The 13,637-nt window shown below is 43.5% G+C and overlaps 1 protein-coding gene and 1 long non-coding RNA gene across 2 annotated transcripts in view; both read left to right on the top strand.

The window, feature by feature from the left end:
• LOC114763837 (solute carrier family 35 member F1-like) overlaps positions 1-3,236 on the top strand; it is a 33,643-nt gene extending 30,407 nt beyond the window's left edge. The window contains exon 8 of the mRNA XM_028953632.1: positions 1,861-3,236. Within this exon, the coding sequence (XP_028809465.1) occupies positions 1,861-2,085 (225 nt within the window). The 3' untranslated portion in view covers positions 2,086-3,236. The remainder of the gene's footprint in view (positions 1-1,860) is intronic.
• A 6,445-nt stretch (positions 3,237-9,681) lies between these two features.
• Positions 9,682-13,056, top strand: LOC114763790 (uncharacterized). Its single transcript, XR_003742385.1, has 3 exons — positions 9,682-9,711; positions 12,707-12,875; positions 12,997-13,056. It is a non-coding gene; the product is annotated as an uncharacterized LOC114763790 (long non-coding RNA).
• Positions 13,057-13,637: the final 581 nt, after the last annotated feature.

Below are 13,637 nucleotides of genomic sequence, written 5' to 3'. Positions count from 1 at the left end.
TCCCGGCTACTGGAGCAGGACGAATGCAGACCAGATGATTAAGATGTTGGACTGAGCGATAAACCGTTTAAACTTCATATCCTGTCTCTCCGGTTACGCTAAAAGAACAATAATATACACCGAGTAAATCATGATGTTAATAACAGTCAGTTCAAACTAATCTATCAAAAGCTTACGCGCAATTCAGCAGTAAGTGGTTCAGCCAATCAGATTTTAGCCACTCATGATCATGAGAGTGTAATGCACTTGGATTTCTTAAATATTCATTTTTAGTCTAAAAGGAGGAGCTCATATTTCACTGTGGACCAGACTTTAAGTTCATAAATCTGCACTGCAGATTTATTTCCAGAAGAGACTGAAAAGGGCAGCGTAGACCTGCAGTGGTGCATCCTGCAGCTGAAGCAACATCTAAAGCCACACCCACCCACCCACCCACGGTCCACTTTGGAACGGGACGTGCTGACTGCCGGTGACTGTGTCCTTTACAGCGTCCTCGGTGCAGTAATGAAAGGGCTGAGTGGTGATTGGCCGCTAATGAAGATTGAGTTGACTGCGGTTCTCGACTTTTTCCATCTGTGGGGGACGGACGTTTCGGTTCTAATGACAGCTGATGATGTTCCTTTGTGTTCCTGAAGAAGAACTATCCATCGATCTAAAGGCCAACACCTGCAGATTAGATTGATATTCACATGGACGATATAACGGACGATATTTATCCGGATATGTGATGAATGTGTTTAATGTTTTTTCAAGTATTTAAATTTCATATCTCTGAGAACGCTATAATAGATCGGACGATAAATTGAAGATATTATATTCGGTGTTCATTGCCGATGGTCCTGTACGGTTCTGCACGCTCCAGAAATAGACCCTTTCTTTTCCTTCAGTTGGCATGTTCCAGAGAAGGGCCGATGTGGCTGTTGGCGTTCCTCACCATGTTAATAGTTGATCCATCTGTTTGCTTTTTGGCGGGCGTGGCATTGCTGGACATTTCCAGCGCCGTGGTGACGGAACCGCAGTGGCCCGACGGAACGCAGATTGCTCTACTGTCCGTGTGCCACTGGCTACAGGAATTAGAGGGATCAGACGTGTGCAGATCTGCTCCCCACGAGAGTTTGATGAGCTGCACCCTGGCAGAGAGACTCCTGTTCCGAACCCGGAGGCCAGAATTTCCCTTTCTTGTTCTACAACTCCTGCAGCTCTTCCTGAACGAAAGGACATGGATCTATCCAGCGGCAAACAGGCTGGGCAAGTCCGCCGTTTCACATGGAACATTCCGGAAACGGAGCCGGTCCGGAGGGCATAGCTGTGACCTTGCTATTAGTGGAAGTGGTAGGGTGCTCGTAGCCTAGTGGGGTCACACACTCCCCTATGAACCAGAAGACCCAGGTTCAAACCCCACTTACTACCATTGTGTCCCTGAGCAAGACACCTGAGTGTCTCCAGGGGGGGACTGTCCCTGTAACTACTGGTTGTAAGTCGCTCTGGATTAGGGGGCTTCTGAATGCTGTAAATGTAAATGAAAGTGAAGTGACAGTGAAGTGTGCACGGTGACACGTGTTCACCCTTGGTGAGCAGTGGGCACCATGACGGGTGTGTGGGGACGAAGCTTTGCACGGTGCCACCTCAGTGGCTCCGTCTGATTACGGGTCCACGTCCTTACCCGTCCGTTTTTATCTACCAGTGAGAAACTCTTCCACCAGGAAAAGTAGTGCCCTGTTGTTGCTAGGCAACATCATCCGCTCGGTGGTCTGGTTACTTATGAAATGTGTGGGTTCAGTTTATTGGTCCAGATGATATCTTCATGTTGATGTCATGAGATGATCACAGTCATCGCATCTCCTCTCTTCTGCTCCTCAGTTTTCAGGACTCTACCTGCTGTCGTTCTTCATCATCGTGCTGGGCCTCATCCTTTACTCTTCTTCCTCCACCTACGTCGCCCAGGACCCCCGAGTTTACAAGCAGTTCCGCAACGCCGGCAACCCCGTCACGGACAGGCCCACCAGCGGCCCCCTGGAGCCCTCCGTGACCTACACCAGCCTGGGACAGGAGGTCGAGGAGGAGCCCCGGATCAGAGTGGCCTGAGAAAATGGGCGTGGCCCGCGGGATGCGACCATCGTGATAAACCGAGACGGCTGATAAAGAGAGGGGGGATCAACAGTCTGAAGAAGAGAGCTTTGTCCACTGTGATGCTCCTCGCCACCTGCTCCACCGCGGTCTTTAATGTCTGCTAATGTCTTTTAAATTCTGATTTGATAGAAATCAGTGCCTTGTCACGCGCTATGACCCTGTGACACCAGTCGCCACCGCGACCCGCACTGTCCGAAACCTCCACACCTATTATAATCATGTTCGTTTGGCGCAGAGGAGATCATTCATGCATGAGGTGAACGTCACAGTTACTCCCTTTTCCATTATTTTACAGATGGAATTAAAGATTCACGTGAATTTTCAAAACCATTATCAGTTCCAGCATTAATCTATGACTGTTCTCATTCCCAGTTACCGGATGTGTTACTTAAAATGACGCTTCTTTGTCTTAAATATGAAAAGAGGATTAAAACGGGCTTCATATGAAATGATCTGCTGATGGGTGAGAACATTTCCACTGAAACGTGTTGATATATTCATGCCATTTTCATATATTTCCATTGTGTATAAAGGTCAGAAATTCTGATCTGTAATCTTTTACACTTTCTTTTACTGTAAAATAATGTTCTAAAATGTAAACTTTTCTCTTATATACACACACACACACACACACACACCCTTCTGAATGTATTCTGTCGGTCTGTACAGTCGCCCCACCAGAGTGTGAACAGCCTTACAGCAGCTGGGTGCTGGATCCATCGGAACCCGCGTTTGGGTCGATTTAGTTGGGCTGTTGTGCAGCCACGGACTTTCAAAACCATGAAAAGTTAAAGACTTTTTTTTTTTTTTTATGTAGATGATGCAAACTTCACATCTTTACTTTAAAGAATGGAGTTAAAATGAACAAAGCGTATAAGAAATCGCGGCCTGATTGAGCGACAGGGTATGATGTTTTGCTCGTGAAAGATTAAGATCAATATGCTGTTATTTGTTACGATGAATTTGATTATAATCTGAACGCTGTACAGTCTCGGTTTTCATCTTTGGTGTCGTACACAGTTGTGTTGTGTTGTAAAAGCTCTACTGAAATATGGAAATGTATCAACATTTTGTGTATCTACAACAAATAAACCTCCTTCCTGTTGGTAGCGCTCCAGTCTGACGTTCTGCTGGGAACGACCCTCCCTCCACGTCCTACCGGGCGTATAAACACCAAATATGAATATGAGAGATCACATCACCATGGCTGGTCAGAAATCTGATATTATGACGACAAAAGAGAGATTTCACTGGACTAGTTTTGATTATAGTTTTCTTCGAGATTGTGAAAGAGATCTAGACCTACTCTGCTCCAGAGAGCTGCCATCCTCCCGATGTAACATTTGCGCCAAATGTTACATCCCTTCTCCGTTCTTAGGAGACAAAAGTTGGAAAATTATTAGCATTGAGACAATGAAGTGCAGTTGATTACGGGTCTTTCGCTAACATCAACATAAAATCACATAAAATTTGGTGAAGTTTGAACTATGTTCACAAATTAGCATGTTAGTATGCTAAAGTCAAAAATGCTAACAGGGTATGGCCATGACACGTGTTAACATCAAATAGGCCCACAGGGCGTGGCCACGATGTGTCACATATAATTTGGTGACGTTTGGATCATGTTCAGAAAATAGCATGTTAGCTTGCTAATGCTAGCGTATTAATGTCAAAAATTGTAACAGGGCATGGCCATGACGCGTGTTTAGACCATGTTCCAAAGTTATCTTGTTATCATGCTAATGCTAGCATGTTAACATCAGAAATGCTAACAAGGCGTGGCCACGATGCATGACGTTGAATTTGTTGACGTTTGGAACAACTTCAAAAATGATCATTCTGTTAGCATGCTAACGCCAATAAGGTTCATACAAACATCAAAAATGCCAATGTAGCGCGACCACGGTGCATCACATAAAATTTGGTGATGTTTGAACCATGTTCAAAAATTAGCATGTTAGCATGCTAACGTCAAAAATGCTAACAAGGTATAAGAATGATGCATCGTTTAAAATTTTGGGATGTTTGGGACATGTTCAATATTTAGCATGTCAGCATGCTAAAGTTAGCATGCTAACATCATAAATGCTACCGTGGCGTGGCCCATGGAGCCCATGGATACGCACCTGACATGGGCCAATTGGATACCAGTACAACTTTGTTTATTACTGATATTACTGATACATTTTTATTACATGATCATTTGGGCTGTATTGTTACATTATTTTAATGTTTGTCTTATTTCAGCCCAGGTGTTACAGATGTGTGATTTAGTTCTTAATGTGATTGGCTGATATAATTTTTTTCAGCCAATCACAATGTTTCTGAGCTCTTGTTCTGTAGCGTAATCAGCTGAGTGAAACCAGCCAATCACAATGTTCTTAAGATCTTGTTCCTCCATCTGATTGGCTGAAAAAAAAGTGACATCATCAGCTTCGCTCTATTTAAGGGGTGAGCCGTGAAGAACTTAATCATTTCAGATTTACGAGAGTTCAGTATAGAGGTAGAGAAATGAAGGCGTGGAAGAAGTTTGTTAGGTGGACCAAGCGTCGCTTCTTCAAGAAGGACGTTTCCGTTGAGCCCAAAATGACCGATCTGAAATCAGCTCAGATGGGTCAGGTTGAGGTGTTCGGGGAACAGCTCGGCACACTCGAGGCGGTGATGGAGACATTCCTGGAAAGGGATCCCGGTCATCGTAAAGAAGTGGAGGAGATGTTCATGGCCTCTAATAATAATCTGGAGATGGCTATTCGTGACACGACACAGAACAGCCTGGCTTGGCGTGAAGAGCTGAGGCAAATTGCCATCCAGGAGGCTGAGAATGAAGTAAAAGAAAGACTGAGAGAAGAACAAGATCTGGAACAGCTGCGATTTGAGGAGCTTGAAGCACAGCTGAACGTGGAGATACACAACAGAGAAGAAGCAGAAAGGTGTTTCTGTAACGTGAGAGAAACTGGAACGCAGATGGAGATGGAGACACAGCTCCATACGCAGCTGGGGAGCATGCAGGCTCTTTATGAAGAGACGCTGCAGAACGAGAAGAAGGAGCAGGAAACGCTGAGAAGTCAAATGACAGATGAGCAGAGCAGGAGAGAGAAAGCTGAAAAAGAGCTTGAAGCAAAAAGAGAAAGCAGGAAAGAGGCAGAGAGGCTTCTCCTGGAGACAGAGACAAAGTTCCGTCATCAGCTGGAGAGCAAAGACAGTCTCCACGAGGAGACGCTCCAGCAAATGAAAAAGGAACTTGAGATGATGACAGCCGAACGTGACCATGAGCACAGAGCACGAGAAGAACTTGAAAAAGTGCTCCTCGAAGAAACATCTACCAGGAACGAACTGGAAAAACGTTTCCAGGACTTAAACAATACAAGCAAGAGGCAGGAGATTGAGGAAACCCTGAAGGTCCTCCTCAGAAGGGAGAAGGAACTGTGTGGGCAACTCGAGCAGACAGCGGACATGAGAGCAGCACTGGAGCATCTTCGAGAAGCTTCACAAGGAGACGTGGAGAAAAGAAAACAGTACAAGAACCAGGCTGTCCAGGTTGATCTGGGAGGCTGGTGAACAGGACGCAGCTATGCGGACATCGTAAAGGCGAGCGTAACATGAGCGTTATTACAAAATGCAAATACGCCAAATAAAGAATCTATATAGAAAAGATGAATGAAATCTCCTTTGACTTTCTTGAGCTTCACACGTCCAAAACACAAGACAAACATTAAAAACCACTATGTACTATATTTCACTTGGATTATATACAACTATATTCTTTTACGTGTTCCGTAACAACACATTTACATTCAGTAGTGACGGGGACAGTCCCCCTGGGGACAGAGGGACATGATGGTAGTAAGTGGGGTTTGAACCTGGAACTTGGTAATGATTAAAAAGTGAAAGTGGCAGTAAACAAGAATCTACCACTATGTACCATCCGACCTCTACAACTCATACAGGACTGATGTTCAACCTTCCCAAGTTCTCCACACCGCCCCTCTACTACGTTCCCTCCACCGGCTCCCAGTAGCTGCACGCCTCAGGTTCTATATACTGATGGTGGCCTACAAAGCCAAACATGGAGTAGCACCATCCTACCTCACAGCCCTTATTACACCTCACACTGCACCTCGTTTACTCCGAGCCTCCAGTACTGCTCGCCTGGTCCCTCCATCTCTGAAGGTATGAGGAAGACGCTCATCTAGACTCTTCTCCGTCTTGGCCCCTCGGTGGTGGAATGAACTTCCAGCTCAGTCACTGAGCACCTTCACACGGCAGCTCAAGACCTTCCTCTTTAGAGAAGATTTAGATGAACTTGTAACCTTCTTCTCGTCTGACTTCTGTATAGAAACTAGAACAGAGTGAATAAAAAGGTTGTATTCATAGTTGGGGTCCTAGTGAACCGGAATTGATCTCTTCATCCATGGTAACTTGAAAGCACGTTGTAAGTGGCTCTGGATACGGCCGTCTGCCAAACGCCTTAAATGTAAATAATGAATAAGTTCGTCTTTATAAAAAAAGGAGGCCGCTTACATTTACATTTAAGGCGTTTGGCAGACGTCCTTAACCAGAGCCACTTACAACGTGCTTCCATGTCACCATGGATGAAGTGGTCAGTTCTGGTTCACTAGGACCCCCAACTATGAATACAACCTTTTTATTCACTCTGTTGTAGATTCTGTACAGAAGACAAGAAGAAGGTCACAAGTTCATCTAAATCTTCTCTAAACAGGAAGGTCTTGAGCTGCCGTTTGAAGGTGCTCAGTGACTGAGCTGTTCTGACCTAAAGGGGAAGTTCATTCCACCACCGAGGGGCCAAGACGGAGAAGAGTCTAGATGAGTGGAAAGCTGACCTGATTGTGTTGAAGATGAGGGTCATCATCTCCTTGCTGTTCCTGCTGTTCTCCACATTTAGAGCTCTTTCTCTGAACAACCAGAGCAACCCTCTAAATATTAATTCAACAACACTGAGACCAGTATGAACATCATTCACAGACTTTAATGTTGGTATTTAGCTCATTTACATTTACATTATTACATTATTTAGCTCAAGATGTGGAGATAAAGACCATGAAGGATGAAGTGGAGAACACGAAGAAGGAGAATGCAGGTGCATAAATGACATTTGACAAATATTATAGTTATACAAATAGTATTAGTTAATCACTCATAGTATTAATTCCATGTTACTGTATAATTAACATAAACAGTGAATTATTATTCATTGGTTATGATTAGTTTAGGTTATAATAACAGTACAGTAATTCATTTCTCTACATGTAATGAGTAGATATAATTTAGAATAACAGACATCTGTATTATTTTGTATATACGCGCAAGATGCTGTCCTGTCAGACGTACAGAAAGACCTGGAGAATCTGAAGATGGAAAATGCAGGTAATGCAGAACAGACAGTCCAACGTTCACATCCAAGCTGCTTACAAGAGTGACCATTTAATTTTTTACAGTAATTCTGAGCATGGGAACAATCAGCGACATCTCATCAATATACATTGTTATACATCCATACATACAGTCATGTACATTCATATACCGCCATAAACTATTATATACAGCCATATAAATTAACTGTTATATGCAACCATAATCATCCATAAACTATTATATACCGCCATAAACTATTATATACAGCCATATAAATGAACTGTTATATGCAACCATATTCATCCATAAACTATTATATACCGCCATAAACTGCCATATAAATGAACTGTTATATGCGACCATCCTGTCATAAAAACTCTTTAATCTCCTATAGAAATAAGCCATACCATAATCTACCATAAAGTACTGAATTATTCCTTCATTATTGCAGCACTTGTGGCAGAGCTGACGACTCTAAAGATCCAAATGTATGACAATGAGCAGAACGTGGAGAACCTGACTCATCAGAATGCAGGTGCTGGATTGAAATGATCTCTAATCATATTTTCTTGGTGAAGATTTGGCTCATTTTTTGTGTTCCACCTACATCAGAACAAGCAGCAGAGCTGAAAGCTGTCAAGAACCAAATAGAAGATCTGCAGCAGAAGAACTCAGGTATCATGTGATGAACTCATTAACCAAGTTTACGTACCAGCGTAGTGGGGGTCTTCATTCTGTTCAGATGTTTATGAATTTGTGTTGTAGAATAAGCAGAAATGCAAAAAGGAGACGGAGAAGTCCACTGGTTCTAGTAAAGCTCACGTAGGAACTGACTGTGGTTTTAATATTTTCTGCTCTGAATGCAGAGATTGGAGGACTGAAGACCAGACTAACATCAGTGGAGACCAAAGTGGAGAAACTGAACAACATGAATGCAGGTAAATGATGGAAAATATGCTGAACAAACTTTGATATGTGTGCATCTGGACTTTCTCTCACATCTCAACATTACCTTGAGCTGATTAAATACAGAGATTCTGGGATTCTGCTGCCAAGCAGATTTATAATGATTTATAATACCCTTATTACAGGATATTTCGGTAAATAAAGAAAAAATGAATGAAATCTACTTTGCCTTTCTTGAGTTTCACACGTCTAAAACACAAGACAAACATTAAAAATAATTTTATATCACGGTACAAATGATCTAATAATAAAATGTAGAATCAAAGTTGTACTGGTATCCGATTGGCCCGTTTGTGTAGGGGGCGTGTCCATGTTAACACTAATGACGTGCAAAACAAATGTTTTTACTGACTGGAACCATGTTGTATAGTTCACTGTGTACTATATTTCACTTGGAATATATACAACTATATTATTTTACTTGTTCCGTAACAACACATTCAGTAGTGACGGGGACAGTCCCCCTGGGGCATACCTGTCAAGTTTTGGATTTGAAAATAAGGGACATTTTCCTGCGCCCACCACAAGCAGTCCCACCACCCCGACCAAGCCCCAGTGTCCCTTACATTTTAAGACGGGTGACAAGAAAGCTAAAATCACCACTTGTCAATCACTTCTAAACTTCAGCTGGCTTTATGCACAGCTGCACCACTCCTGACCTTTGTTTCCTGTCCGCCATTATTGGACAAACTGATGAATCAGGTTTTTGGTACACAGCGTTGCCGTTTGTACCTCTGCACTTGTGACCTGGTCTGCCTCAGTGGCATTTCTCGTCACGAATGCTGACATCGCCCGGGCATGTTTTTGTGCCTGGCGGACATCATTCCTTCCCCCGTGTGCGACGCTAAAATCGCGGTTACAAATGACTGTCCCCCACCCCGCTCTTCTTCATAAAAAATACATTCGGTGTCCCATTGATCGCGGTATTGACACGAGGATGTAGTTTTTTTGGCAGGAGCGCCTTCCCTTCTCTGTCCTGGCGTCCATCATCTGTCTGTTTCTTCTTCTTTTTTCCCGCGTCGTCACTCATCATCTCGTCATCTGACCTCACGCGCTAATCTCGCGAGAACTGCCACCTTCAGTCCCTGTAGTAGCTACTGCAGGCGGCACTTATCGCGAGATTAGCGACACAACTCAAGATTATTTTTTAAATAACGCAGATTAAAATACGGGAGATTTACGGAAAAATACTAATACGGGAGGACGGCGGGAATGAACGGGCCAAAACGGGATACTTGACAGGTATGCCCTGGGGACACAGTCAGGGTTAAGCGTCCCGCTCAGGGACACGATGGTAGTAAGTGGGGTTTGAACCTGGAACTTTGTGCTCTTCCGGTTCAGACGCGAGCGTGTCGGCCAAGTGTAAAACACACCAATAATAATGATTAAAAAGTGAAAGTGGCAGTAATTTGATTTGGGACAAATAGCGTTGACAGCACCTTGTGTGTGTGGAGTTTACATGTTCTTCTGTCTCGGTGTGGGTTTCCTCCTGATTCACTGTCCAGAGAGGCACTTTTTTTCAGCAAGAACAAGAGCCCAGAATTAATGTGATTGGCTGATTTAATTTTTTTCAGCCAATCACAATGTTTCTGAGCTCTTGTTCTGTAGCGTAATCAGCTGAGTGAAACCAGCCAATCACAATGTTCTTAAGATCTTGTTCCTCCATCTGATTGGCTGAAAAAAAAGTGACATCATCAGCTTCACTCTATTTAAGAGGTGAGCCGTGAAGAACTTAATCATTTCAGATTTACGAGAGTTCAGTATAGAGGTAGAGAAATGAAGGCGTGGAAGGCGTGGAAGAAGTTTGTTAGGTGGACCAAGCGTCGCTTCTTCAAGAAGGACGTTTCCGTTGAGCCCAAAATGACCGATCTGAAATCAGCTCAGATGGGTCAGGTTGAGGTGTTCGGGGAACAGCTCGGCACACTCGAGGCGGTGATGGAGACATTCCTGGAAAGGGATCCCGGTCATCGTAAAGAAGTGGAGGAGATGTTCATGGCCTCTAATAATAATCTGGAGATGGCTATTCGTGACACGACACAGAACAGCCTGGCTTGGCGTGAAGAGCTGAGGCAAATTGCCATCCAGGAGGCTGAGAATGAAGTAAAAGAAAGACTGAGAGAAGAACAAGATCTGGAACAGCTGCGATTTGAGGAGCTTGAAGCACAGCTGAACGTGGAGATACACAACAGAGAAGAAGCAGAAAGGTGTTTCTGTAACGTGAGAGAAACTGGAACGCAGATGGAGATGGAGACACAGCTCCATACGCAGCTGGGGAGCATGCAGGCTCTTTATGAAGAGACGCTGCAGAACGAGAAGAAGGAGCAGGAAACGCTGAGAAGTCAAATGACAGATGAGCAGAGCAGGAGAGAGAAAGCTGAAAAGAGCTTGAAGCAAAAAGAGAAAGCAGGAAAGAGGCAGAGAGGCTTCTCCTGGAGACAGAGACAAACTTCCGTCATCAGCTGGAGAGCAAAGACAGTCTCCACGAGGAGACGCTCCAGCAAATGAAAAAGGAACTTGAGATGATGACAGCCGAACGTGACCATGAGCACAGAGCACGAGAAGAACTTGAAAAAGTGCTCCTCGAAGAAACATCTACCAGGAACGAACTGGAAAAACGTTTCCAGGACTTAAACAATACAAGCAAGAGGCAGGAGATTGAGGAAACCCTGAAGGTCCTCCTCAGAAGGGAGAAGGAACTGTGTGGGCAACTCGAGCAGACAGCGGACATGAGAGCAGCACTGGAGCATCTTCGAGAAGCTTCACAAGGAGACGTGGAGAAAAGAAAACAGTACAAGAACCAGGCTGTCCAGGTTGATCTGGGAGGCTGGTGAACAGGACGCAGCTATGCGGACATCGTAAAGGCGAGCGTAACATGAGCGTTATTACAAAATGCAAATACGCCAAATAAAGAATCTATATAGAAAAGATGAATGAAATCTCCTTTGACTTTCTTGAGCTTCACACGTCCAAAACACAAGACAAACATTAAAAACCACTATGTACTATATTTCACTTGGATTATATACAACTATATTCTTTTACGTGTTCCGTAACAACACATTTACATTCAGTAGTGACGGGGACAGTCCCCCTGGGGACAGAGGGACATGATGGTAGTAAGTGGGGTTTGAACCTGGAACTTGGTAATGATTAAAAAGTGAAAGTGGCAGTAAACAAGAATCTACCACTATGTACCATCCGACCTCTACAACTCATACAGGACTGATGTTCAACCTTCCCAAGTTCTCCACACCGCCCCTCTGCTACGTTCCCTCCACCGGCTCCCAGTAGCTGCACGCATCAGGTTCTAAATACTGATGCTGGCCTACAAAGCCAAACATGGAGTAGCACCATCCTACCTCACAGCCCTTATTACACCTCACACTGCACCTCGTATACTCCGAGCCTCCAGTACTGCTCGCCTGGTCCCTCCATCTCTGAAGGTATGAGGAAGACGCTCATCTAGACTCTTCTCCGTCTTGGCCCCTCGGTGGTGGAATGAACTTCCAGCTCAGTCACTGAGCACCTTCACACGGCAGCTCAAGACCTTCCTCTTTAGAGAAGATTTAGATGAACTTGTAACCTTCTTCTCGTCTGACTTCTGTATAGAAACTAGAACAGAGTGAATAAAAAGATTGTATTCATAGTTGGGGTCCTAGTGAACCGGAATTGATCTCTTCATCCATGGTAACTTGAAAGCACGTTGTAAGTGGCTCTGGATACGGCCGTCTGCCAAACGCCTTAAATGTAAATAATGAATAAGTTCGTCTTTATAAAAAAAGGAGGCCGCTTACATTTACATTTAAGGCGTTTGGCAGACGTCCTTAACCAGAGCCACTTACAACGTGCTTCCATGTCACCATGGATGAAGTGGTCAGTTCTGGTTCACTAGGACCCCCAACTATGAATACAATCTTTTTATTCACTCTGTTGTAGATTCTGTACAGAAGACAAGAAGAAGGTCACAAGTTCATCTAAATCTTCTCTAAAGAGGAAGGTCTTGAGCTGCCGTTTGAAGGTGCTCAGTGACTGAGCTGTTCTGACCTAAAGGGGAAGTTCATTCCACAACCGAGGGGCCAAGACGGAGAAGAGTCTAGATGAGTGGAAAGCTGACCTGATTGTGTTGAAGATGAGGGTCATCATCTCCTTGCTGTTCCTGCTGTTCTCCACATTTAGAGCTCTTTCTCTGAACAACCAGAGCAACCCTCTAAATACAAAAAAAGAAATTCCTGTGCAGGACATCAACGCTGAGCTGCAGTACCTGAGGAACACGGTCCACTACCTGCGGGACACGATGCTGGCTCAGGAAGTCCAGTTGGAGAACGTGAAGACCAACCTAAAGGACCCTGAAGACATGGTGCTGGATCTGAGGCTGGATTTCAAAGTTCTGGAGAGAGAAAACGCTGGTAATCACATCTTCTAAATGTGCAATATTAATTCAACAACACTGAGACCAGTATGAACATCATTCACAGACTTTAATGTTGGTATTTAGCTCATTTACATTTACATTATTACATTATTTAGCTCAAGATGTGGAGATAAAGACCATGAAGGATGAAGTGGAGAACACGAAGAAGGAGAATGCAGGTGCATAAATGACATTTGACAAATATTATAGTTATACAAATAGTATTCGTTAATCACTCATAGTATTAATTCCATGTTACTGTATAATTAACATAAACAGTGAATTATTATAATAACAGTACAGTAATTCATTTCTCTACATGTAATGAGTAGACATAATTTAGAATAACAGACATCTGTATTATTTTGTATATAAGCGCAAGATGCTGTCCTGTCAGACGTACAGAAAGACCTGGAGAATCTGAAGATGGAAAATGCAGGTAATGCAGAACAGACAGTCCAACGTTCACATCCAAGCTGCTTACAAGAGTGACCATTTAATTTTTTACAGTAATTCTGAGCATGGGAACAATCAGCGACATCTCATCAATATACATTGTTATACATCCATACATACAGTCATGTACATTCATATACCGCCATAAACTATTATATACAGCCATATAAATTAACTGTTATATGCAACCATATTCATCCATAAACGATTATATACAGCCATATAAATGAACTGTTATATGCAACCATATTCATCCATAAACGATTATATACCGCCATAAACTGCCATATAAATGAACTGT

Source organism: Denticeps clupeoides, chromosome 14 (assembly GCF_900700375.1).
Source record: "Denticeps clupeoides chromosome 14, fDenClu1.1, whole genome shotgun sequence".
Lineage (NCBI taxonomy): Eukaryota > Metazoa > Chordata > Actinopteri > Clupeiformes > Denticipitidae > Denticeps > Denticeps clupeoides.
Note: the sequence above shows the minus strand (reverse complement) of the source record. Positions and strands in the feature narration are given on the sequence as shown.